Source organism: Melanostigma gelatinosum, assembly GCF_949748355.1.
Source record: "Melanostigma gelatinosum genome assembly, chromosome: 7".
Classification (NCBI taxonomy): domain Eukaryota; kingdom Metazoa; phylum Chordata; class Actinopteri; order Perciformes; family Zoarcidae; genus Melanostigma; species Melanostigma gelatinosum.
This window is the reverse complement of record NC_136640.1, coordinates 10,918,779-10,943,555: the sequence shown is the minus strand read 5'-3', so window position 1 is coordinate 10,943,555 and position 24,777 is coordinate 10,918,779. Positions and strand designations below refer to the sequence as shown.

The window sequence follows — 24,777 nt, the reverse complement described above, 5'->3', positions numbered from 1 at the left end:
GAAACAAGAGACCTCATACTTTCTGGTGCATATATTGGCTACCCATAACAAAATCAATGTCCTAGTGTTTTACACAGATGTTTTGACAGATGACTTCATAATGCAGTATTTCTCATGTCAAGTCAATTGTATTTATACAACCCAATTTCACAAATTAGCCTATAGGGGCTTTACAGTCTGTACTGAATACGACACCCTCGGCCCTTAGACCCTCGGTTCAGATCAGTAAACGCTCCACAAAATATAACTTTCATGGGGAAAATAATGAAAGAAACCGCATTCTGAACCATTTGAAGACTCATGGAGGTCCTGACAAACAAAAATGTTCCTACAACAGATTTGAGTGATTTAGTTGTATTAATAATACTACAGAAAGAGATGACAGACTTATGCAATTACATTGCATCATTTTAAATCCTCACATAAAATGTAGGGCAAACAGGTGAAAGCTGCTAACTTGTCCTCGGCCAGTCTGCCACTCAGGAGGCAGAGGATGATGTGATTTAGGATTTTAATCCCGGAAAACAAATACATATATCATGGGGAGCAAAACAATATTGTTTTTCGGAGTAGGCCTACATCCATGAAAATGACCTGGTTGCATACAGTGTAAAGGAAAGTAAAATACGTAGCTTCCTGAAGACAGAATGCTTTCTACGTTTTGAGTATAACCTGAGCCTAATAAACGATATCGTTTAAAGTTACGTGGTATGAGGTATCTTGTCATATTCATACAGTGGAGAACCTCCAAAATGTAATACAGGATGATTACAGTTAATACACATTATAGGCAGCTCTCTTTCAGAACAAGCCTGGAAATCTTCACGTAAACATGGCAATCATCCACTGCGAACTGAGTCACATCAGCCTGCAGAATGAACAAAAACAAGGGGAAGAGCTGACGGAGGAATCACCGGAGTGGCACACACACGCGCGCGCACACACACACACACACATGAACACACAAAATAAGGCTAGTGTCTAGTGGGAGAGAGAAAGAGAGAGAGAGGGTGAGCGAGGGACTATGTGAAGGAGTGGAAGCAGTGGCCTATGTGTGAAAAGCCAGGGGTTACTTTTTTGGTTGACTGGTTGTCTACCAGAGGCAACCCAATACTGGACCAAATGTAATGGGGAAGTGCTGAACCACAAAACTTCAAGAAAAGTTGCGAACCCAATCATTTGGCCGTTTTAAGTTTATTGAACTTTTGTTTTGGAGGCAGGACACTGACCACTGTTTTGCTGGCAGCGGCGCACATACCATTGCGTTATGATGGGAATCATAGGATGAGACGCGGACAGAGAGACTACATCGATTATCTTCCCGGACGGTCAGGGCAGCGTTCCACTTGACCGATATAGCGATGGCCTTGGAGGCGGACAGCGACAGAGGTTCATCAAGAAGTGCTCATGAAAAATATCCCCGGGCAGCGTTGGAGCTCAACGGCTACGAGAAGACATGTGTCACCCCGTTGCACCGGGACGCAGGGAGCCAGTGGCTGAGACTCGCTGTGACATGGACTTGCAGAGGAGTGTCGTCTGCGGTCTGCGTCGCCTCAGTCTCCGTTATTCTCGTTCTACTACTCAGATTGGTCGACTGGGATGCAGGCAGCAGCGGCAGCAACGGAAATAGCAGCGGCTCCGGCTCTTGTCTTCATTTCGCGACGGGCTGCGCGGTGGAGCTGCTGTTGACTGCGTGCTACTGCATATCCCCCGTTTTTACACTTGTATGTGCCTTCTTCTGGGGCGGGCTGTATCTGATTCGCTGCAGGGTGCTCATCCGCACCGCGGTTTTTCTGTTAGCCGTGTGCCACTTGGGAGAAGCCGCGGCGCAGTTCCTCCTGCGCGGCGCCGAGGAGCAGCTGCTGTCCCATCCCGCAACCCTGGTAGTCCTTGGCTGCCTGGGCAGCGGGGCTCTGCTGGTCGTCCGGCTGCGTCAGGGAGTGTCCATCATTGTCTTCATTGGCGTCATCAGGGCAGTCTCTCTCGTCTCTCTGGGTAGATTCCGGGCCAACTGGAGACCCTACCTGGCCTACCTGCTGGGACTGCTGGGGGTTTTGCTTGCGAGGTATGCTGACCGGCTCCTGCCGGCCCCAGGGACCAGCGGGACGGGGTGCTGTGGCTCTGTGACCGGGGCGAAGGAGGAGGACATCCCTGTCTTCAAAAGGAGACGGAGGTCCAGCTCCATATCGGCCTCGGAAATGATGGCTCACAGTCAGAGCAACAGCAAGTCTCACCGCAGGACTTCGCTGCCTTGCATTCCGCGGGACCAGGTAATACATGTCCAGCTTCGGAAGTCTGAACCAGCGAATGACGGTTTTGTTGTTTGCGTGTATGACCTTTCAGCTGCTGCAAAGCTGCAACGCTTTGTCTCTTTCGCTGATGGCATGTGACACCTTTACGCGCGTTTCCTTCATGACAACGGGCAAGTCGGGATAACATATCGTAATAACACACTTTATTATGATGCCACTATGACTTGTGTGCTTCATAGACCCACATCTACACTTTCCAATACCCATTATTAGCCTCGTGTTTTTGTGAATTACGCCTGCTTACACTGCTGTTTATCTTTTCTCTGATACTGCTGTTCATTTGGTCATGTTGTGCTGTGTTTGTGCTGCTGATAATCAAATGCATGGTGCACATAGCTTGCCAAGTCACTGTGTGCCTGTGAGAGCACGTGTGTATGTGTGTGTGTGTGTCTGTGTGTGTGTGTGTGTGTGTGCGTCCGTGCGCGCACATAGGTGTGAGGTCACATGTAAATATTTTGAAAGCCTCTGTTTGTCCTGGGTGCTGGCTAGTGGTGTGGTGCATGTGTTTCCAAGCACATGATGGAGCCAAATTTGTCCTCACAAGAACCCCCTCTTGCAGTGGAAATAAAAAAAGACAGAAAAGTCACAGTTACATTGTATTGGCTGCTCTGATGTATTAGTTCAAATGGAACCTAAGAGTAGTTGATCCTGGAGGTACCTGCACTTTTTTTTGTGAGTAGAGAATGCAGCGATGAGGGAAGCTGTTGTGACCCATTACAACAATTCTGTTGGATGTGACCAAAAAGCCATGAATGAGGTTGATGTGCTCTGCCCTGAATACTTTTTCGATGCGCTTACTTGGAGCTTGAAGCACACTCTGCTCACATCCAAAAATAGCACTGATTTCAGCTTCTGAACATACAAACTGTGTTGGTTTAGCTTTCATTGAAAAACTTTGTATTTTTGGCATGTAAGTGAGACACTATTTGGGATAATTTGATGAATCAGCATGTCAACATCTAGCTTCTGATTTTAAAATGTTCGTCTCACTGTGATTGACTCCTGATTGTGGACTGGTACACTGGTACATATATATATATATATAATATTATATATATATATATGTATTCTATTATATATATAATAATATATGTATATATATATATATATATATATATATATATATATATATATATATATATATATTTACGCACATTCAGGTTCTTTGTCTGTTGAATCTACGATGTTTAGCTTAACCTGAGCCTCTACCAACTATCCTTGGATTACCTACTTTGCAATTCACTTTTTATTGCCACAGCAATTGACAAAAAGTTGAATGTTCACTAAAAAGTGGGACCCAATACAAATCATTTTTCAGATGTGCATGCCCTGCAGGGTTAAACTTACATTCACATCAAATCTTATAGTCACTGAAGAACAGTAAGACATATAACATTGCTGAAAGTGAGCTTGGAAAAAAAGCTGTCGTGATAGAGGGAAACTCAAGGCTGTAAATGCATTACTTAAACAGACAAAAGAAGGCCGACAATAATTATCTTCTCGGTCGATAAGTGGTCCATAATTTCGGTGTTTTCTAGCTTACATTGAAGCATTTTTCCACAACGGACCAAAGCATCTTATATGTAGGCATGTCACCCGCTCACTCGCTCACTCGCTCACATTTGCGTATATCATGAAAACATATCAAATCATATTTTGATATAATATTATTTCCCGCCGGGTGTTGACCTCCCGCTGAAACAAGTGATGCTTCCACTGATCATCCTTTTACACCCATGAATGCCTCCTCCACTGAAGGTTACTCTCCTGCAGTCTTTGCCCCTGAATGTGCTCTTGCCCTCTAGTGACAAAATGAGATATCCACCAAGAGATTTGTGGGGAATGAACAAGGAGTTGGCAATGTTTTTGCCACATGGGAAATAGAGACAGTGATCGATACACATGCATGTGCAGTGGGGAATTCAGAGGGATACAGCTAAATGGGTGAGCTTTGGTCATACTCACCCATGTATGCGTTCGCTGTATGCAGCATAATCCTAACTGATGACACTGGTCTTTTCCATCTCTTGGCAACATTGCGCTGATCTCATTTGCAGATTTTGAGACTAGAGGAGGAAAGAAAGTGTGACTGAGGAAAAAAAACACCTTAATAGCGGTAATTAAATGGTTCGTTAGCCCTCTTTTATGGTTTCTGATGTAGCGGACAGGGTAAATCTTCAGAGGTATTCTGGATTGGTTACTCTGTTTGCTACGTGTTAGCCTAAGCTTTTTATAGCTACTTTTACAGCTCCCATGCATTTTCAAATCAGATTTTCAATCAGACTTTTGCTGTGTTAATTGTCTTATGAAATTAAAAAATGTTTTTCCTCATGTTTTTATTCATCAAAATATACACTGTGCACAAATACACAAAATACACAAAAATTGTCACTGTGCAGTTTCGCAATGGTCATAGATTTAGATTTTTATGAAAAAGCCTGAAATTAGTATTGGGCCTTTATCTTAGCTTGTACTCTGTGTACTCTGTGTAGGTGATGGGGAGTCATTAATGGCCCTGCTACAGCAGATCACATACACCTTTCCAGTGCCCTGATCCAGAATCACATGCTGTCCCATCACATGTATTTCATTTTCTCATTTAGATAGCGCTGATTCCACATCAGCTGTCCGGCTTTGGATGGCTGGTTGTTCATTGCTAATTGGTATCCAGGGAACGCTGAGTTAGTGGACTATTAGAACAGCTCCATTACCCGTTCTATCCTGTCATGTCTGGAACAGGACTGGTGACAAATTGAACATTTAAACTTCAAACACCTCAAAGTTAACCAGATGCTGAGGACAGTGTGTCCTGCAGTAGCCTGTCCTCACTGTGTAATCCGTGGGACCAGTGAGAGGAACATGGAGATTGATGTGAGGCACAAAGAGAGAGAAACACAAACAAATGGATTGAACCAAATTTCCAAAATGGTGCCATTTTATAATTTATTGATTCATTGTACTTCATTTTTGTCTCAAGTGTAGTTGAATATATAAAGACTTTTACAGTTTATATAATACATAAAATACATAAAAAGATGTGCCAATATCCAAAAACAGAGGAGGTTTCCAGTTTCTGGCCGATTGACAAATGGGAATTCAATGTCAATCGTGTCCTTTTAGCTCTTTTATGGTCTTTTACTTTCCGAAAGATTTTACTTTCTTCACCATTTAGTTGCTAACGTTTGACCTTCTGCTGCTGTCTGGGACTGGGAAATCAATATACAGCTTGTTGTCAGAGCTTGTGTGTTACAAAATAGTTGTCTGCTGCAGCTGTGAACATTTAACTTAAGTGACCAAGTGTAAAGAAAAGTCACCGTTGACCTCAAAAGTCCACATGATGGAATGAAAATGTGCACCATGTACATGACGTTTTGCTCAATGGTGATTGAGTGAACAAGGGAGTGATTTCGAACACAGTCGGCACATCAAAACACCCCATGGGACCGTGACCCAATTGCAAGAAAGAAAGAAATACCTCAATAATGATTGAATAACATTAAATCCTATTACTACAGCATGTTGTCAAACTGAAATGATTGTTCCTTTGCATGACCACACTCATAAACCTTTTTTTTTTTTGGTGTTTGTGGACCTCAAATTTTGCCATTCGCTTGTTGTGTTACAGAACAGACATCTAACAAACGAGTCAAATCAGTTACATTTGCTTTTTTCTAAATCTCTCCTTTCCTTCTTTCACAAAGTCTCTCTCTGACACAAACACACACAGAGTTTGTAGGTACAGTTTATCTGTACTGTAGATAATGAAGCTCTCCAGAGTGTACCTGAGAGAAGCGGGGGGGGTTTCATCAAGCGCTGGTTGTGCAGTATTTATGAAGCGAGCTGGTGCAGCCTGCCAAGCCAAAGGCAAGACAGGCACTCGGCTGAACTAGTAGCTGGAATATGGCGTCCGCTGTGTTGCTGTACTTCTGTGTTTTTTAGTTGAGAAGGATGTATTGTTTTCGGGTTGGATTGCTATACAGAGCAAATTATATAATATAAATGTAATGAGAGGTGTCTATACTATCACTATGATGCCAAGTGTGAGTCTTAATATTTTAGGATTTTGACATGCATTTTACTCCACTGTGATCTTTCAGGGCTGGCTCCAGACAGAGGCCTTGCGTTTTGGCTGAAGGTGTTTGTGTTTTAGGGGAAGGCCTCTGATGGTGTTTTTTGGGTCACCTGCAATTGAAAGGCGCTCGCTGTACACAAGATAACGACAGCTATAAATAGAATGTCTAAAAACAGCAGCAATGTTTTCCAAGTGTTTTCTTTTGTTCTTGCGGTTTATTTTCCTCTCTGTTGCACAGTCACAACAGTTCATTACAGAAATGTCAACATTCAGTACCTTGTTTCATCCAAGGCCATAGAAGATGACAAAGTTTCTCTAAGTTGCACTCCGAATGGAAACATGTTAAAGTACAATGCCTTAGAGTGAAACAAATGAATTCATTTCTAAAACTTTGTTCATTTAAATTTGGAGGTCAGACCTTGAATAAGGCCACGTTGCATAACATATTCATCATCTCATCATCATATACACTGTGTGTGAGAGAAGAGGGGGTGGCAGATTTGAAAGAGACATGTGCTCAGAGGTCTATTAGAGGGAAGGCCCATATTCTCTCATTGACGCAAATACATTTCCAGGGAGACACGCAACCTGTTCTGGTTGCCGGAGCGATCTGACTTTGTGTAACATTGAGGCTTATTATACCTTTTAATGAGATAATGGGGAATATGTTTTATCTCCATGAATACATAACACATGGAGGTTTAAACAACCCATTTCACCAGAGAGATTATTTGTATTGGACTTTTATTTTCATGAGATACAAGTGTGAATGCATTACAAACAACACACGACATTACCCATCTTTCACATTAAGTACACAGTACACACCCCTCTATAGATGGCTCCTTTGAAAAATGATACTTTCATCCAAAATACAGATTAGTTATAGATAGAACTTCTGGTATTAATTTCTCAGTAAAAAAGACAGTTGAATGCTAATTCAATCAGGGGCCAAAAGTGCAAGTGCATAATCCGATGAAATACCAAGTGTCTGCTCTTGATTGTTTGTTGCTGGAATAAGGGAGTGAAAGAGTAGTGTTAAGCAGAGAAAATGGGGGAAAGAAGTGGAGTGAGATGTGCAGAATTTAGGCATGGTTAAGCAAAAACATGGTTTGAATTCAGGAGCCAGGTCTGTGTTGCCGGAGATGTAGCTGTGGCCTTCTTCAATGGATCATTTCATTCCAGAGAAACACAGAAAAACTGGAAAGCTCGACAGAGGGACAGCCACTGAAGACAGTGGAACAGAGATGGAAAGATGGGCTATAAAAAAAAAGAAGTGATTGAAGGAAAAGAACACACTGGCATTAGCACAGGCTGCATCCAGCCCCAAGCAGCAGTCAAATAAACAAGTGTGTGTGTGTGTGTGTGAGAGAGAGAGGGGAAGGAGGGGGGTGGACAAACTAGCTTGAGGGGACCTAATGAGCTACTGCGTGAGAGAGGAGCAGGGAGGGAGGGAGAGGAGGGGAAAGAGAGAGTGTTGAAAGATTTGCTGAGGAGGGTGAGGGGAGGAGGGGGAGTGAGAGGAGGTTTGCTGCCAAGCGCAGCAGAAGTGTTGATGGTAAAAGGACAACTATCTGGTCCCTGTGACCAATCTCTCTTCGCTCCGAGCTCAAACACAGACTCACAGACAACACTGTTGAGGCAAGTTCATGTTGATCGCATGTGGTTTTGTGCAACAGATATTGCATGTGTGAGTTTGTGTGTTTTGTCTCCACATGATGTGAATATGGCTCTATGCCACATGCTCCCACAGCGAGAGGAGAGGGCCGGGGAAAGAGAGCAAGAAGAAATGTGTGTGAAAGAGAGAGTGGCCTCCACTGCTTGCTTCTGAAAGGCAGCAGCAAATGATTTTAAGCTGGCCTGGCCACTACTGTATACACTTCCTCACAGACACACAGACATACAAACACACACGTACAGTGGCTTCCCTGCTGGCTGTCGAGATGAGGTTTGGTGGCCCTTGGACAAGGATGGCCTTGTTACTTGATTCAATGGTGTGTTTTAGCTCCAAAATATGCTTGGTGAGAGGAGGGGGGGGGGGGGGGGGCGGTTGGCCTGGGCAGGGGGCAGCATCGTCGAGCAGAATCTAGATCTGTCCATACGTCGGTCTGCATGTCTGTCTACGTTTCTCTTGCACTACAGTAAATTCTCAGTCAGTAGGAGAGAGTTATCAACAGGTCTGCTCAGACTGTTTACGTGGTTTACTTTTAATGGCATTTGTCAGTTTGAGCTTTTAAGTCAATCAATTTCACACAACACAATGAGGAATTTCACATTTTTACCTATTTGTTTTTCTGTGGACAGTCTGGCCACAGCATGGGCAGTTTGTGAAGCGTAGAATCATAAAAGGCAAGATCTTTGAACAGTTTTTATACAGGAATGTTTGGCATTTACTCCTATGTGTTCTTTGACAGCTATGCCTTTGCTTTGCAGACTTAAGGCTGACCCGCCCTAAAAGATGTTTCCAATCTTAACAGATGTTGCAGATGTGACCCCACATAGGACTTAATGATGATGACATGTAATGATAGTTTTATTTCTAAAGTGTTTGGACAGCAGCCTGTGCATTTTTGCGTCCTCCATTAGTTGACACCTACTGACCTACCTGGGAGATGCCAATAGTGTTGCAGCGTTACTGACTGAGCTACCTAGCTTACATAATCATACTGGTTTTAGTTTATCTTTTTATAAGTATCAGCAAATCCCATGAAAACCAACACAGAATGTATCCTGTTAACAAGCAGCTGTAGGCCTCAGTGCCATTATCTTCCAAAACCTATTCAAAACACATTAAAGAGCCATGCAGTTGCACTGGATGATGCATACTGATAATATAATTTAATCTCAGCTCATCTGTGTTACATGTATTTCCTCTCGTTAGCAGGATAAATTCATTGTATGTGTTTTGGCATTTTCATTGGATTTGTTGAAAATAATAAAAAGATAAAACAATGCCAGCCTAAAAGCAATTATTGCTGATCTTGGCGGAGAGGGCATACTTATTCAGTAATCTCGCACAGTGACACAATTTCGGAGGCCATTTGTAAGAATCCTCATTTAAATGTTGACCCAATTAAAAATTCTGCCTTTGGCCTTTATTATCCTGCGTTGTATGATGTCAATTTCTCCAAACCTCTGTTTCTTCATAGATAAGTGAGATTATTTATTCACAACACTTTAGCACTCCCATCTAATTGAAAAATAACATTATTTAAGTCTCAGTTTCAGTTAACTTTAGGCCACAAGTGGGTTCAACCTGTGACAGAGTAAAAATACCAGGATGACAGGAAAAAACACCTGAAGCCTGAATGGACTCGTGTTTTACAGCCCTGGCACCAAGTGCAAAACTGGGGAAATAAGGAGGGGTAAATGAGGTTACATGCACAGACAGTATATAAGAAGTCAACGTAGTCATCATGACGTCACCCATAGGTTTGTTGACTACCGTTTTGATGGCGGCCATCTTGGAATGCGGCCATCTTGGCTTTTTGCAACCAGTGAACGGAAGCGACCATATTTGGACTGCGGGGAGTTACAAAGAGACACCATATACGGCTTTGGTTACGGTAGCAACCTGACAATCCCAAGGTAGCCCCGCCCTAACGCCTACCCTGCATTATGGTCTATTTTACTTTAAATGGGACCGTCATTTACTGTATTGAAGAGGAACTGAAAACCATAGCGATTGAGATCATAAACTCATGTTTAAACTCAATGTTTACTGAGGTAACATGACCCTAGCCGTCATTATTTACACTGAATCAAATGATTTGTGAAGGTATTGTTCGTATAGTAACACACTCACAGATAATTATGCAGTTCCCCTCATTTCTGCAGGTCTAATGAAAATATTGTTCCCAAAACATCTTTGCCAAGTGCTCTCATGTGATCAATGATGAGACGGTGTTTAAAACTCCATATTCAAGAGATTATGCCACATTTTAAGATGAGTTCATTTCTTTGCAATCAGCACTCAAAGAGCTAAGTTACCCTATTTTGTCTTGTGTTACTCCTAAAAAGATGTGTGTAATTCTCCAATTAGCCACAGTATATTTTTTTACGTACTGCACTTAAAGCGCCCTCTTTTGGCAAATTAAAGCTAAACCTCTTTCCTTTACTACATCCTATTTGGTGTGTATTCTGCACAGCACAAAGACACGTGGGGACAAAAACTGTACACACACACACACGCACACACACACTGAGCCTGGCCTTCGTGAAGCTCCCAGATGTGCTGTGTCCTCGTAAAGCAGGACCTCTATTCAAATTGAGTTGAAGTGTCATTGTGGGTTAGATCACTGAACCAGTCAAGCGATGTCTTTGTCTCTTGTTCATACGCACGCACGCACTCACGCACATACTGTCAGCTGTCAGCCTCATATGTATGTTTGTCACAAATGTTACGATACAATCAGCAGCTCGGTTTCCTCAGCTCGCCTCCTTAATACACAGCTTCCATGGAAAATCACGCATTCCCTCGACCTCGCACGCACATGCAATATAGAGAAGGCCCCCAAATGCAATTTCTTTTTTTTTTGGGATGTATACAAATCACTGCTGCTTTCATCACAGCCTTTCAGCTTGGCATTCACTATATCTATGCATCGTTGAGCACTGCTCAAATACGTGTGTGTGTGTGTGTGTGTGTGTGTGTGTGAGTGTGTGCGCACGCTTCCTAGTGGTTTATGCTCGGTCAACAGTCTGCTGACAGTGTGTTTGCCTTGGACGCCTCCAGCCTGCCTGTAGATTACCCAATCAGATAATGGTATAATTGCATCACATGCATCTGGAAGTGTTTTTCCCTTCCATTATCCCTCATAATGCATGCATATACGTCTCACACACACACACACACACACACACACACACACACACACACACACACACACACACACACACACGCTGCAGACACAAATTGATGACGTACATACAGCATTTCATTGCCAGAGGTTGTCTGTGTTGTGAGACGATACGTCTATTCGTCGTCATCTGGACATACAGATGCGAGAGCTGCATCTTTACGTGCTGCACTCTGTTTCGACAGGAGAGTGTCACTAAGAGAGACTCTGGCATACCTGCTCCTTTGAAACTGGGCCCGAAGTTATTATAATGATGGGGAAGTGGACCGTGAAATGATGGATAACAGAATACAATGTTACTTTGCCTCTGATGTTTAAAATAACTAGCAAAGGATATTTCAGTCTATGAAACGGCCCTCTTTTCTAACAGGTGATGCGATGGACTCATTCAGTTACGTTGTACCAATGAGCAAGGTTTTTACATTTCAATATTTGGTCCGTCACTGGAAGACATTTATTACTCACGCTATAACATGCATCATTGATTCCCAATGCAATGGCATTTTGTGATGTAATGTAATTAACTTAGTAGGGTGTTAGTTTGATATAAGTTACAGAAGTGTATTTCATCACTTATCAAAACACAGGATTGGAATCTCACTCCCAAATCTGTTGGCAGGTCTTTTAATACTGGAACTAACACCGAGTACAGGCGAAGTATAACTGAATAACACATAGATACACATGAAACTGTATCTATGTTATCTGTATTCAAGACACAAAACACATGGTTTGTGTCCATGAATGTTACACACCACTGTGTAACCACAGTAGATATGCAGACATCACAGTCTTCAAAGGGCAGATATGTCACTTAAAAGTTCTCGGATCCAGATTGGAACTACGCTCCACCTGGATCTGGGTTATGCTTATGAAATCCCAAATGAGTACATTGAGTATCAGACCCTTTCTTGTGCATTAGGTTGCTACAAAACCCCAAATGTACCTTACTCTGAGATGCAACTGTTTTTGAAAACATGACATCTGAAATTCTGAGCAAAGCTGAGCAGCTATTAGATAAGCCTATCCATCAGATGTCCCTACGGTCTAAATTGGGATGCATCTGATCTCCTGTCTTAAAATTAAAAGGAATTGTTTTTCAGTTTTTAAGTCGACATGATGAAAAGCTCTGATGAAACATTAATGAGGAGTCATCTTAAATTAGAAATGTGCATTTTCCCAAGTCTGTAAATTCATTTCACTTCCCAAGTAGACCTTGTGTCGGGAGAATTGTACACATTTTAATGTATCCAGCCCTTTCTTTTCATTGTCTTATAGAGTTCAATATGCAATACTGTTGTTCATTCATGAAGTGTTTTTAATTTGGTTGCAAATCTATCATTCACTCATTATATCTGAGCCCCCTCCCCTTTGATAGACAATACACAAACCTCCCCTGACCTCACCTCAAAATGAGGTCGGGGGAGGTTTGTGTATTTGTGTATTGAGTATGAACTTGCTTTAAGCAGTGAAGGGTATTGAAATAAGGCATAAAATATAGTTAAGTATAAAAGTACTTTGGTGCATTAACAGTCTCGAGCTGCAGAGCATCGTCAAAGGGGAAAGGCTTTAACAACTCATGATGAAATAGAAAGTTGAGAAGACATGAAAATGACTGGACTGCAGGATTCATTTGGGTATACTTTCCCTCAGGGCATTTTGCCTCAGGCCATAGGCATCTGTAGTAAAAAGAAGGAAAAAGCCTCTCTCCCTTTCTTTTTTTCTATATCTTTCATTATCTCAGCATTTCTCTGACGTTCTCTCTCTCTCTCTCTCACACTCTCACACACATACTTTCTGTCTGTTTTCTCTCCCACTCACCCGATTTCCTCTCTATCCAACTTTCACAGGACGAATGCCAAAGGCGGTATTATTGTGTCCTCAGCTGCCATCACTCACTGTGTTATGTAAGACACTGTTGATATGCTTGTGTGTGTGTGTGTGTGTGTGTGTGTGTGTCTGTGCATGTGTGCTTGTGTTGTTGCCTCGCTTCATATCTGATATGTCGTCTCTGAATTCACAATCATTCCAGCTTATCAAACTACAGTCCGGCTTGTTTCAGGACTATAGACTGTGGTGGAGTTAGTAAAGAGATCATGTTTATGTCTAAATGATGCAGGTTGTCGTACTTCAATACACTGTATTTTAAAGCAGACATTCAATATCATAAGCAGGTGATGTTTTGTCCCTTATTAGACAAGGTGTGTCTAACTAAATGGTTGAGATACAAACTTTGGGCTCCATCCAGAATTACACCTGCTTCGTTAAAAAGCCTAAATAGGATTTTAAACTGTTCAAGCAAAACACACTGTGTTAAAATACAACCCATGAGACGGGGGTGAGAGTGTGTGAGGAGAGGAAAGCAGCTACAGTGACAAAGGAGTAGCTAAAGTTAACCAACCTGAGTGTAGCAGAAGTAAAGCCATCATGATGGAAAGGAAGGGTACCCGTTTTTTTACATTTCACATTAATGCTTTTCCCATTTTTCTGAAGCAGAAGCAGAGAGTCTATTTCAGGTCAAGTTTCAATCTTCAGAAATAATTGGATCCCTTCTATATACTGTTTTCTCTGCGAGCTGTGGTAAAGCATTATGAAGTCAGAGCTTGGTTCTCATCTGAAGAGCAGAAGAAGGTGTTAGCCTTGAGCTGTGATACGTGCGTACGTACATGATGGTACACACACTGCACCCTCTGTCTCTGTCTCAATCACGCACTCACACATAGAGCTACATACACACACGCACGTTTACTGTATGTGTGACCTGTTTAGTTCCTTTAGGCCTGATGCAGCTTGTGCTAATGTCCACGCGTTCCAGCTTATTTTCACCAGCATCTTTCACTCTCTTCAGCCACCTCCCACTTTTTTCCTTTTCTGTTCAATCTCATTGAACAAGGAATTCAATGAGCAAGTCCTTATTGGATGAAGCTGCACTGGTGTAAAACAGGCTGAGTGTCTTTGGTTTAGCCTGAAGACAAGGCTACCCAGAAAAGCCGTTTTCTTTCTATGGATTTGTTCTCCTTTAAGTTTCATATTCGGTGTCTTTCTTTTTGTTGTTGGTCTCTCAGACCAGTGTTTCCTAAGCATTATCTTTTGTGTACACACACAACACACACACAAAAAGGTCATAGCTTTTGAATGGGCTATATACCAGCCTCTGAATGCATCTCCATGAATTGATACAGATAAATAATTATAGAAAGTGGGCTGGCTTAGAATGTATGAGCTACAGAGGACTGTAGCTCCACACACACCTCCCTTGTCGCTAAAAGTTGATCGATGGATGAATGTCATGAAAATGATTGGTTGAAAGTGATTGGTACTAGCTTACGTAAGCACGCATTATGTTTTGTTTTACAAGAATTAAAGATTTATAAAATAAAAAAATGTCATATGCTGTAAAAAAAAAATTGGCACATAATATGACTCATAAACACTTACTTATTTAATTTAGACTTAAATGTGGCTAACCGACATGGCCTCTGTTGAACAATGAAAATATTATAAATATGCATATATTTTGCCCCGCTCCCCATGGGCATGAGTGTATTATAAAATAAAAAAAGTGATGAAGTACTGCCAATATCTCCATTATTACAGCTGGTAGGAAGCCGGCAGAACCGGATATGTCATATTGAGCGAGCAGGTTGGAAAGGTCGTTCATTATGCCTTCGAAAATGACGCTGTGTTCGGCTATTTGTGAACTGTACAACCATTAAGACATGATGATGTAAAGGAGGGCTTTTTCAGTGTTTGTACTGGGAAGTGGAATTACCTAAATAAAAGGTCCTCTGATTTACAGATATCTTTATACATCCATGGCCACATATTCATTGGCGTTTAAAGTCCAAAATGGCAAAAGGATAGCATACAATGCAAATACACGCCAGTTTCCACGTAAATCTATATTTACGAACACACATGAATGAATCCGAACGAGGTCCGTAAACTACAAGTAGCCTACAGATCGGATCTAACAGGAAGTAACTGTTTCTTTGACTTCCTGTTCATTCTTTGAAGGCAGCTGAAAACTGTCCCTGCTGCTACCGTCATCCACTTTCCAGGTTTTTGTTTGCAGCCGATGTTGATGCTGTTGTTGATCAGACAGCTGAGTTCAGGGTGAAGCCAGGCTTTTCCAATCATGCATTGAGCTTGTGCATTTGAATTTACAGTAAGATGGACACACCGATGTACTGTATATTGTTCTAAAAAAATGTACCGGTGATCGATTCTAACAACAAACACTCCACTGGGTCCTACTGCTAACTCTTTATTTTATTTCTCATCATAAATCAGACAGACAAAGCACAATAATTAAGGGGTTTGTAAAAGCAGACAGAAAGACAAAACCTTCTCTAATTTTGTGTATTGTAGACTAATAATGAAAACTCACACGTTTTTTCACCTATGACTGTCCATAGAACACCTGTCAAAATACATGTTCACTGGCACAAAACTGAAATGTTTGCAACACAAATCTGAATCTGAAATATAACACAAACAGTATTTTGGCACAAATGTCTATTATGAGTTATCTCCCTTGAAGAGTATCGTCTAGGAGATTTTGGTGAGGGAAACGTTAAAAAGAAAAACTTCAAGAAGCACAGCCGCAAAGTGGGATGTAAGTCATTATACATGCAGCTCCAAATGGAAGACCAATGTCTGGACGCTCACGTTGTTTTATCATGGGACTCAGCCTGAAATGCCAACGCCCGGCAACGTCGGTGTCAATCAGCGAGAGCAGAAAGCTGACAGAGAGAAGTGGGTAGTGGGAGCTGTGATGCACTCCCATCTCACAGTAATAGGAGTAGAGAATGACAAGCTGGCGTCAGTAGCCTAACATGGGTCCAACAACACGAGGGAAAAGCACTCCACTTAGCCGTGGAGCCTTGGAGGGAGGAGGGGAGGGAGGGAGGAGGAAGACGGGAATGAAATGGTGTGTGCGTGTTCAGATGAGTTATGTGCATGCATGAGGGCCCGTTTGCATGTGATTCAGCTTACTCGGTGAAGTAAAGATGACAAGTAGATCGTGCAAGAATATGAATGCACCCTGTTATCATTCTTACTGTTTAAATGTATTTTGTAGGCCACATTCTGTACACCATCAAGTCAAAGGATCTTCTTTTACTCCGCAAATGTCCCACAAAAAAGAAACACAACCCTGTTTGTTGGTACTGGTAAATTTGGTACTGACATTCATGTGTCCCAGGAAGCCTTAACTTCCCTATCTAGTGCCATAATCAGGTCGATATTTCACTCAGTTCAATACTTAGTTTTTTGACTAAATGTCAGCAAACCATATGACATTCCCATCAGCCTCCATTGCACTTAATGATTCGTGCTAATTAGCATGTGTTAGCACTAAACTAAGATGGTGACAATTGTGCTGTATACCTAAACATCAGCATGTTAGCATTTATTATTTAAAGTACTGCCTCACATAGCTGCTCGCATGGCTGCAGACTCTTAGTCTTGTTTCAAGAAATACAACTGTGTTCACATGTTTTGTATTGATCATACGGACCTTCTGTAGTTTTAAATAGTTGTAGCGTTGGGCACAGTCATCGAGCTCTGATTGATCCGTCAATCGTCTCTCTCTCATGTGCTCACAGGTACACAAAGGCTTGCTTGACGGAGTGACGTGAGCGTGTAATGAGATCAATAAGCAATCGCTGGTGTGGTCTGGTTTCCCAGTGCATTGACAGGACCCCTGATACGCTGATTGGAAACAATTAGCATCAGCCGCGCCAACATGGTTTTGAGTGATGACGGTGATGAGTGCATATATGAACTCATGTTTGTAAGTGTGTGGGTGGGTGGGTGAGTCATCATCATCCAGCTCAGGAGGCCCATCTCTCTCCCGCTAATGCACACACACATATATGAACACACACACTCATATATGAACACACACACTCATATATGAACACACACAGTCATATATGAACACACACAGGCAGCTTTGCCAAATCCTTTTGGCAAGCTAGTTGTGTTGAGTGGGCAGATAGTGACTCTTGGGGTTACTATAAACTAGACGGTCTAGAAAACATTATGTGCTGTATCATCATTCCATCGAATGAATCTGCTTTTACCTCACCGTGAGGAATACAACTAAATTGTGACAAGCCTTAATGCAGCCTTAATGCAACAACACAGAGCATTGATTTAGCGTGATTGGGTTTAAGATGAGATGAGATGAAGGGAGATGTTCCCTCAGATCATTTGACATTGTCTTTTCACACCAGATATGGGCAATACTAAATATTATTGTATGTTTGACTTATTGGTGAATTGGATTGTGAATTTAATTGTGTTTTGTTTTGCATGTGCAACACAGCTTTGCCCCATGTAATGGATGACAGTGGAGCACAGTTCACATATTTTACACATTTGCCATATCACTCGATGAAAAGAGGTGGGATGAGGTAATGATATATGAGCTCAGATACATGATATGCTCTTTGGCATCTTTTATTGTTTTCACTTTAATTATTCAGATTAATCAGATAGTTCTGATTCTTCAGAACTATTTCTTTATTCTACTCTACGTTGTTTTATGTCTCTCCCTGCTGTCTCTTTTTCTGCTTCGGCTGGGATCCAGTAAGAACAGTTGCTGGCCAGTAGGGGTTTTGGTCTGGCTTGCTGGGTTCTTCAGGACTGGAGTGTCTGAGTCGTGACAAACAGAGAGCATGCGTGTGTGTGTGTGTGTGTGTGTGTGTGTGTTAATGTGTTTATTTTTGCCTGTGTGTGCAAGTGTGTTGGAGTGTGTGCTTAAAGATAGACTCACATACATTCATCCCGGTAGATCTTTGGTCTCATTAACCCCTGCATGGCTTTGTAATAGTATGCCCTAACATGCACAGATACACACACACACACACACACACACACACACACACACACACACACACACACACACACACACACACACACACACACACACAAACAAACAAACAAACAAACAAACAAACAAACACTGCTAGTTCGTTCAAATAAGAACCCAGGGTTTAAGGATAGTCACACGATGTGTGTCAGTCCTGTAAACAACCCAAAATGATTTCACATTGACAGAATAGATTTCATATAAAGTACTTAAAGAGCAATTCAAGAAAAGAAAGTAGTAAGTATACACAAATTCATGTATTTCCATATGTAATCATTTTTACAATGCAAAACAAGGATGTTTTCCTTAACCCTAATGGGCTGCCCAAGAAAAGCTACGTGTTATGTGGTTTAGAATGGTATCATGTTATAATATTTCATAATGAATTAGAGATTGATGCACTACGACATGCCATTTAAAAGAAGATGAACAGATATAATCTATGATGTGAGTAATGGACTACAGTGTTTCTTGTATTATTTGTCTTTAATTGGGAGAGCTTGATAAATAATGTCTCTCAAGGACAAAACTCTAATTTGTAACAGATGACTTCTGTGGTTTGTAGTATGACGTTTGGAACACTGGTACTCTCTGGATGGAGGTATCGTGTTTTTATTTTTAATTCAAAAGACATGCAATTCAGGTGAATACTAGTATAAAGAGTTTTGGTGTCTGTGTTGGGACGACTTTTTTTTTTAAAATGTGTTGACTTTTGTGAATTCACGGAGGATTTGAGTTCACTCCGGTCTTTCCTTTAAAAACAAATTGACATAACTGCAGAATGATATATAATCATGGTTGTTTTTACATGCAGCTAAAGTTTTTTTAGCTCTAACTTTTATGCTTTTGTTAAATGTTTGGATCTTATCACATACTGTATGCAGGAGGCTTTTCCTTGTCAACAGATTTAAGTTCTGCATGCCGCAGAAACAACCCTGAGACCAGCAGTGTTCATTTAAACAAAAAGAGCTCTCCCTGCAGACTGCAGTGTGTTCATGCATGTGTGGACCTTCCCAGCAATCTAACACTCGGGTGTGTGTGTGAGAAGATGAACCACCCTTACTTGCACACGATGTTGACATTTTCTTTTTTTACCTATGCTGATATGAACTATGCATTAATTTGCATGAGTGCAATTAGAAGCAGTCTACTTAAGACTGAATGATGGAGCTGTCACAGATTATGTGGCTCAGAAGTGCATTAGGCCTCTGTGATTTCCCAGACTCTTATAGACTTGACATGCGAAGTGTATTTGAGCCGTAACGGAGGCCTTTAAGGAACAGCAGAGCACAGAGGAGGGTTTAAGAGCCTGGGTAAATGATGGAAGCTGAAATGTGTGTGCAGTTTGTGAGAGACAGAAAAAGGGGCTCATGTGGTTTTCTCAAGTCTGATTTCTGCCATGATGCAGCGCTGTAACTGCCTCATTACTTTAATATGGCACCTTGTTAAATAGCCGTACTCTTAAACATTATCACCAAAAAGGAACGGCACACACAGTATTCTGAAATGAGGTATGATTATTATATATGATGATGGAGTTCAGTGTGATTCAGCATTACAGTGCAAACAACCTCCCTCCCACCCTGTGGGGCTCACATAAAACATGAATCCACTGTATTAGGCAGATTATCTCATCTGCCATTCAAAATGCAAAGTCATCCCCAGTGGATGACAGTTGCACTGTCAGGTCATCTCACTTTATGCCATTTTATACATAAGCCAACAGACTATGACAGCTAGGGCAGTTCAAAAGACACACACACAGGCATGCACACTACAGTTTGTCATGGGACCAGTTATTAAAATGATCATTATTATCAGAAATTCAGCAACATCTATCATTGAAATGACCAATTTCTTTTTGCACAAGAAACATTCTGCACATTGACCTTATTCAATGAAATGGAAGACACAGTAAAGCCAAAGCTAAAGTAAATACAATGTTATGCTCTTAATGAATGACATGAATGTCATAAAGACGTCATGTTTGTTTGAATATTTAACAGTGCTTGTTGTGTTTGAATGAAAAGGGTCGTCTTTATTTCATGTCCAGCTGAAATGACAAAATACAAGAGAACTATAACATTGTCTTTTAATCGTGTATACATTAAATATTACACAACTGCAATAGTTGCATTGACCTTGTTATTTTGTTTTATGAATTTATTATTTTAAATCTATAGCAACAGAACTTTAACAAGGTTGCATGCCGGTGATGATTGTGTCAACCTTTGTTCTTAGTGGTGGTGACAGGCCCTGTAAAGCAAGGGATGCAAATAATTTAATTCAGTGCAGTGTGAAACTCCATTGGACAACATTTTGGAATGCAAAAACAACAACAACACTCATTTATAGTTCACGCAGTGGGGGATGCAACACAGCATCCTAACTGAGATGCTTCCATATGAACCTCTGCAGTTACATCTTGCTGTCATATTGGGTCACTAGTTGTCTATTGCGGCTTTATATTACCCCTCTTGTATTCTGGGTGCAGTGCAGAGGTTGGTCTGGGATGAGTATGTTTTAATCTAACTATGCACAATTACTAGAAACGGGAGGGAATGGTTAACTCTGTTAAAGGTGCCGCCCAAACACTTCAAAGATGTCGTATTTAGGAAAAGCCACTCGGAAACTCATTGTCTGACTGTGAAATTGAATTACAGTTTCCTCTTATTGAACAAAAATGGAAAATCATTGCAGTGAGGGGACAACTAGAGGGTGGTGGGGAGCCGTATGTAGATCAGCCCTCCGGCATTAAGAGTGATGTGTTCTCTTTTTTTTTCTTCATCAGCAGCGCCTGCTCTTTTTTATTTTTAGATGGCTTGACGGAGAGAGGGATGGCGGGAGGAGGAAGTAAAGGAGGGAAGTTATGTGCGTAGATACAGTGGTGCTGTACTGTGTCACAGAGTGGACAGGTCTCTGAAAGTAGCTTCTGTTTGTATGCTTCTAGCTCCAGATTATGTGCCAGCCAGAATGGGACTTCAAGAGAGCTCTGAGCAGATCTCAGGTCAGTGCAGCCCTGAGGGAAAGCGGAGGAATGGTGTGTGCGTGTGTTTGGCATAACCTTTCCAAGCTTTGTGGAATCGAATAGAACTTGACTCGTTACTGCATGACATTTTTAAGCAACTCATTTTGATTCATTTGTGAGTCTTTTTAAGGTTTAGGTCAGTATATCCATCTACTTTCGTCAGTTGATTTGCCTGTCCAATCTGTACGAATAACTCTTTTAGTAAAGTAATTAAGTTTAGTAATGAAGTAACTTTGTTTTCTCAAACAGGTGTTAAGTATTTCATTATATGGCATTTTTAAAGCAGCTTGAGATGATCTTATTTCAGTCTTCAACGTTACCTTGGTTTGCGTTGGAATGAGCTGAAAGCCTGGCACGTATCATACAGGCGCTAAAGGGAGCCTTTTGCATCCTTATCAAGTCCCCGCAGGTCACTGCCCAGGGAGTGAGACTATGCTGGAATTATAATGTGTGTAGCCAGACCTTTCTTTAGCGCTGACACAGCACTTTGGAGAAAGGTCTGGCTATGTAAGACTAGCAAACGGCTTACTTCTTGCGCACCAAGAAAAAACAGAACAACGTTGTCATCCTCTTGGAATCATCTTCATGGCCATGGCCTTGTTGCCATGATTTGGTTTATGTACTAATGCAGGAAATATCTGTCTCTTTTTGGCCAACTTAATGTTTGACATTCTTCACATCACATTGTTTTGTCTCTATGGCTCTTTCTATCAGTGAAATCAAATTTTTTACTCGTAGCTGGCCAAGGTTTTTTTTACAAAGCACCATTGTTTTGGTTTGGTGTTTGTGTCCAATTGAGCCAGCTCACTCAAATAATAAACTAAAAGCTGCTGAAATGTAAAGCAGCAAAGTCGGATGTTCTTCAATTGTATCAGCAGCGCTACAACACGTTCACATAACTGGGAGTCAGTTGATTCAATGTCAATATCAACATATTGCTCAATGTATCACATTAGCTTAGCTTGGCTTAGTGTTAGCTTAACAATAAGACCAAAACCACCCAGGTACAAGATGGACTGAATTTTGACAAAAGAAAAGTAAAACCGTTGACGCTCAACAAGGAGACAAAAAAACATAATGAAGAAAAATTACTGTGATGATATTTAGTTTTTTGTTCATTGCTTTGACAGAGTTTGTCAAAGCAACTCATGTCGAAGTAAAAGAAAACAAGAAGTGCATCTTCACGGGATCTTTTTCAGCGTCTCCCCTCTGGCAGAAGCAGGACAGAATATCTTAACTAGAGTTTCTTCCCAAAAGTTGTGCAGTTGATAAATAGGCCATACAGTAAATTGTAAATTTACTAAATTGTAATTGTATGTAAAGTTGTGTACTGTACTGTTTTTTGCACTTTTGTCACATCTCTACTAATATTAGTCTAATTCCACTGACCTAGCCGTGTTGTAATGAAAGAAACACAAACTTTCTGGGATTCAAAATGAAGTTTACCCCGTTCTTTAAAGTGTAAAAACAGGTTGTTTTAAATGCTGAAAAGAGATGCTGCTCGTTGAACTGGTCACACATCTCCCTCTCCGCTAATTGGGCCAGGATACATTTTTTTAATTGTCATAAGCATGCAAAGCAAGGTAAATACAGATACTTGGTTAAGAAAGAAAATCATTAAAATACAAGTTCATTCATAGACATTTTGGGGAAAAAAGTGACATCAGTGACTAGTTTTCACCATTTTGCTGGTTTGACTTTTCGCACGAGGCTCGAAACAATTGCAAACTGACTTTATATTATACTCTCCACCTCTGTATTACATTGGTTTAGATTTCATATTTGAATCATCCATAATCTTCTCTCATACTGGACATGCGTCTCCAGTTTTCAACAACAAACCTACCATCTTAATAGACTTTTAATGAATCAATACCTCAGTTTCCTGATGCAGAAAGCCCTCCTCTGATAATGCACATTACTTGCTGCTCGGTTGTCATGCATCATCTGCTATGACAGGAAACACTTGACAAGTCGTGGGCGTAGTATAACTGTGGCCAACTGAGCCCCAAACGACAATTTTATGGTCCGTAGTCGAGTCACTTTGATCTTTGTCCCGATGTAGCCGAGCAACCAGGTATTTTCAATACAACTGATTTCAGTGTACTGCAGGTGCTCTCATCCCTGAACCACCAGTGAACATTTGCAATTGGCAGATGCAGAGGCAGGGGCGGGTGAGAGGACAGAGGGAGGTGCATGAAGCAGCAGAGAAGAGGAGAGGGCGAGGAAGTGTTCGTGGACAACATTATTGAAATGTCACTTGCTTTGGATTGAGATTCTTACGACTGTGACATTTGAATTAGGGTTTAAGGAAACAAAGAGAGCGTAAAGCTTCTTTATCGTATCTATAGGAATCTAGATAGCAAGATCAGGATTGAGCAGTTGTGTTTAAACCAAATGCAAAGGATGCAGAGAAGGCACTCAGCAAGTCTCATGGGACGCCATCAGGACAATAGACACCCTCCCAAACAGGTGCAGTATTGGCTTAACTGGAGTTTCTCCCCTTTAGTCTGGGTGTATGTGCTCTATGTACATGTGTATGCGCTTTGTGTGTGTGTGTGTGTGTGTGTGTGTGTGTGTGTGTGTGTGTGTGCAGGAAAAGGAGAGCCATTTAATCAGTGATGATGAGATTGTTTAAATAGGACAACTTGAAGCAATGTCTAAATTAAGCATCCTGAGTTTTTAGGTCAGCTACGCATGTGAGAGACTGGTGTTCGTAGGCAGGAGAGTCAAGCCACTGTTGAGAGATGCAGTGCCACTCTTGTTCTATTTGTTGAGCAGCATGTCATCGTAGTGGATGTGTTTATAGATATGCGTTACCTCACACTAACACAAGGGTTTGCATAGTTTCACTATCTTCAACTCAAACTTGAAGAGCAATTCCATCGATGTCGATTGATTTTGCGTTAGCACCACCTCTGCACATCGTGAAGATGAGAGACGGGTAGATTCATTGCAAATTGACGAACAAATGGTAGTGTCTGGCGTTCATACATCTTGACCAGCTCAGAAAACGCACCTTAGTCTGTACTCCGTCCAAAACACATACTTACCACATCATTGTTACCAAATCAATGTTTGTTAATGATTCATAGCCTTGCTACTGCGAGACGCTGTTTGCAATTCTGCAATCATCCTCCGGTTTCCAGAACGTGAACTTGGCCTCTGGCATGTTTTGTTTGGCTACTACTGCTTCAGCATTAATATTAAAGCAGCGAGAGGTGTGAAAGCTTTCTCCTTATTTCATTTTTTTTCTGTACGGCTGGTGTAGTAGTGCAGAAACAATGCGAAGCTCCCCACTGTGGTGCTGTATTTACAGTTGTTGTAGATATGTCTGTGGAGGAGCTCAGCTGGCCTGCTCGAGTGAGCTGTTCTCTTTTTCACTTGACTGGCCATGGCCTGCCCGTGGACTCAGCTCTCTCTCTCTCGCTCTCTCGCTCTCTCTCTGTCGCTCTTTATCGCTCTGTCTCTGCTCTCACCATCTGCCTTAATGCCTGATCTGCCGACGTATCTCCTAACTGTTTCTCAGACAGGGCTGGGGGTAGAGAGGGAAAACTGAAATAGTGAGAAAGGGGGAAAAGGCAGATATGAGAAAAAGGAAGAGGGGATCTAGGAAACTGGAGGAT

General features: G+C 41.5%; 1 protein-coding gene across 1 annotated transcript in view; it reads left to right on the top strand.

The window, feature by feature from the left end:
* Positions 1-1,361: 1,361 nt before the first annotated feature.
* The window catches only part of LOC306780197 (cGMP-inhibited 3',5'-cyclic phosphodiesterase 3A-like), a gene marked incomplete at both ends in the record, with an annotated part of 37,542 nt that continues 14,126 nt past the window's right edge, over positions 1,362-24,777 (top strand). Inside the window, one exon of the mRNA XM_079272456.1 lies at positions 1,362-2,270. Coding sequence (XP_079128582.1) covers positions 1,362-2,270 — 909 coding nt within the window. The remainder of the gene's footprint in view (positions 2,271-24,777) is intronic.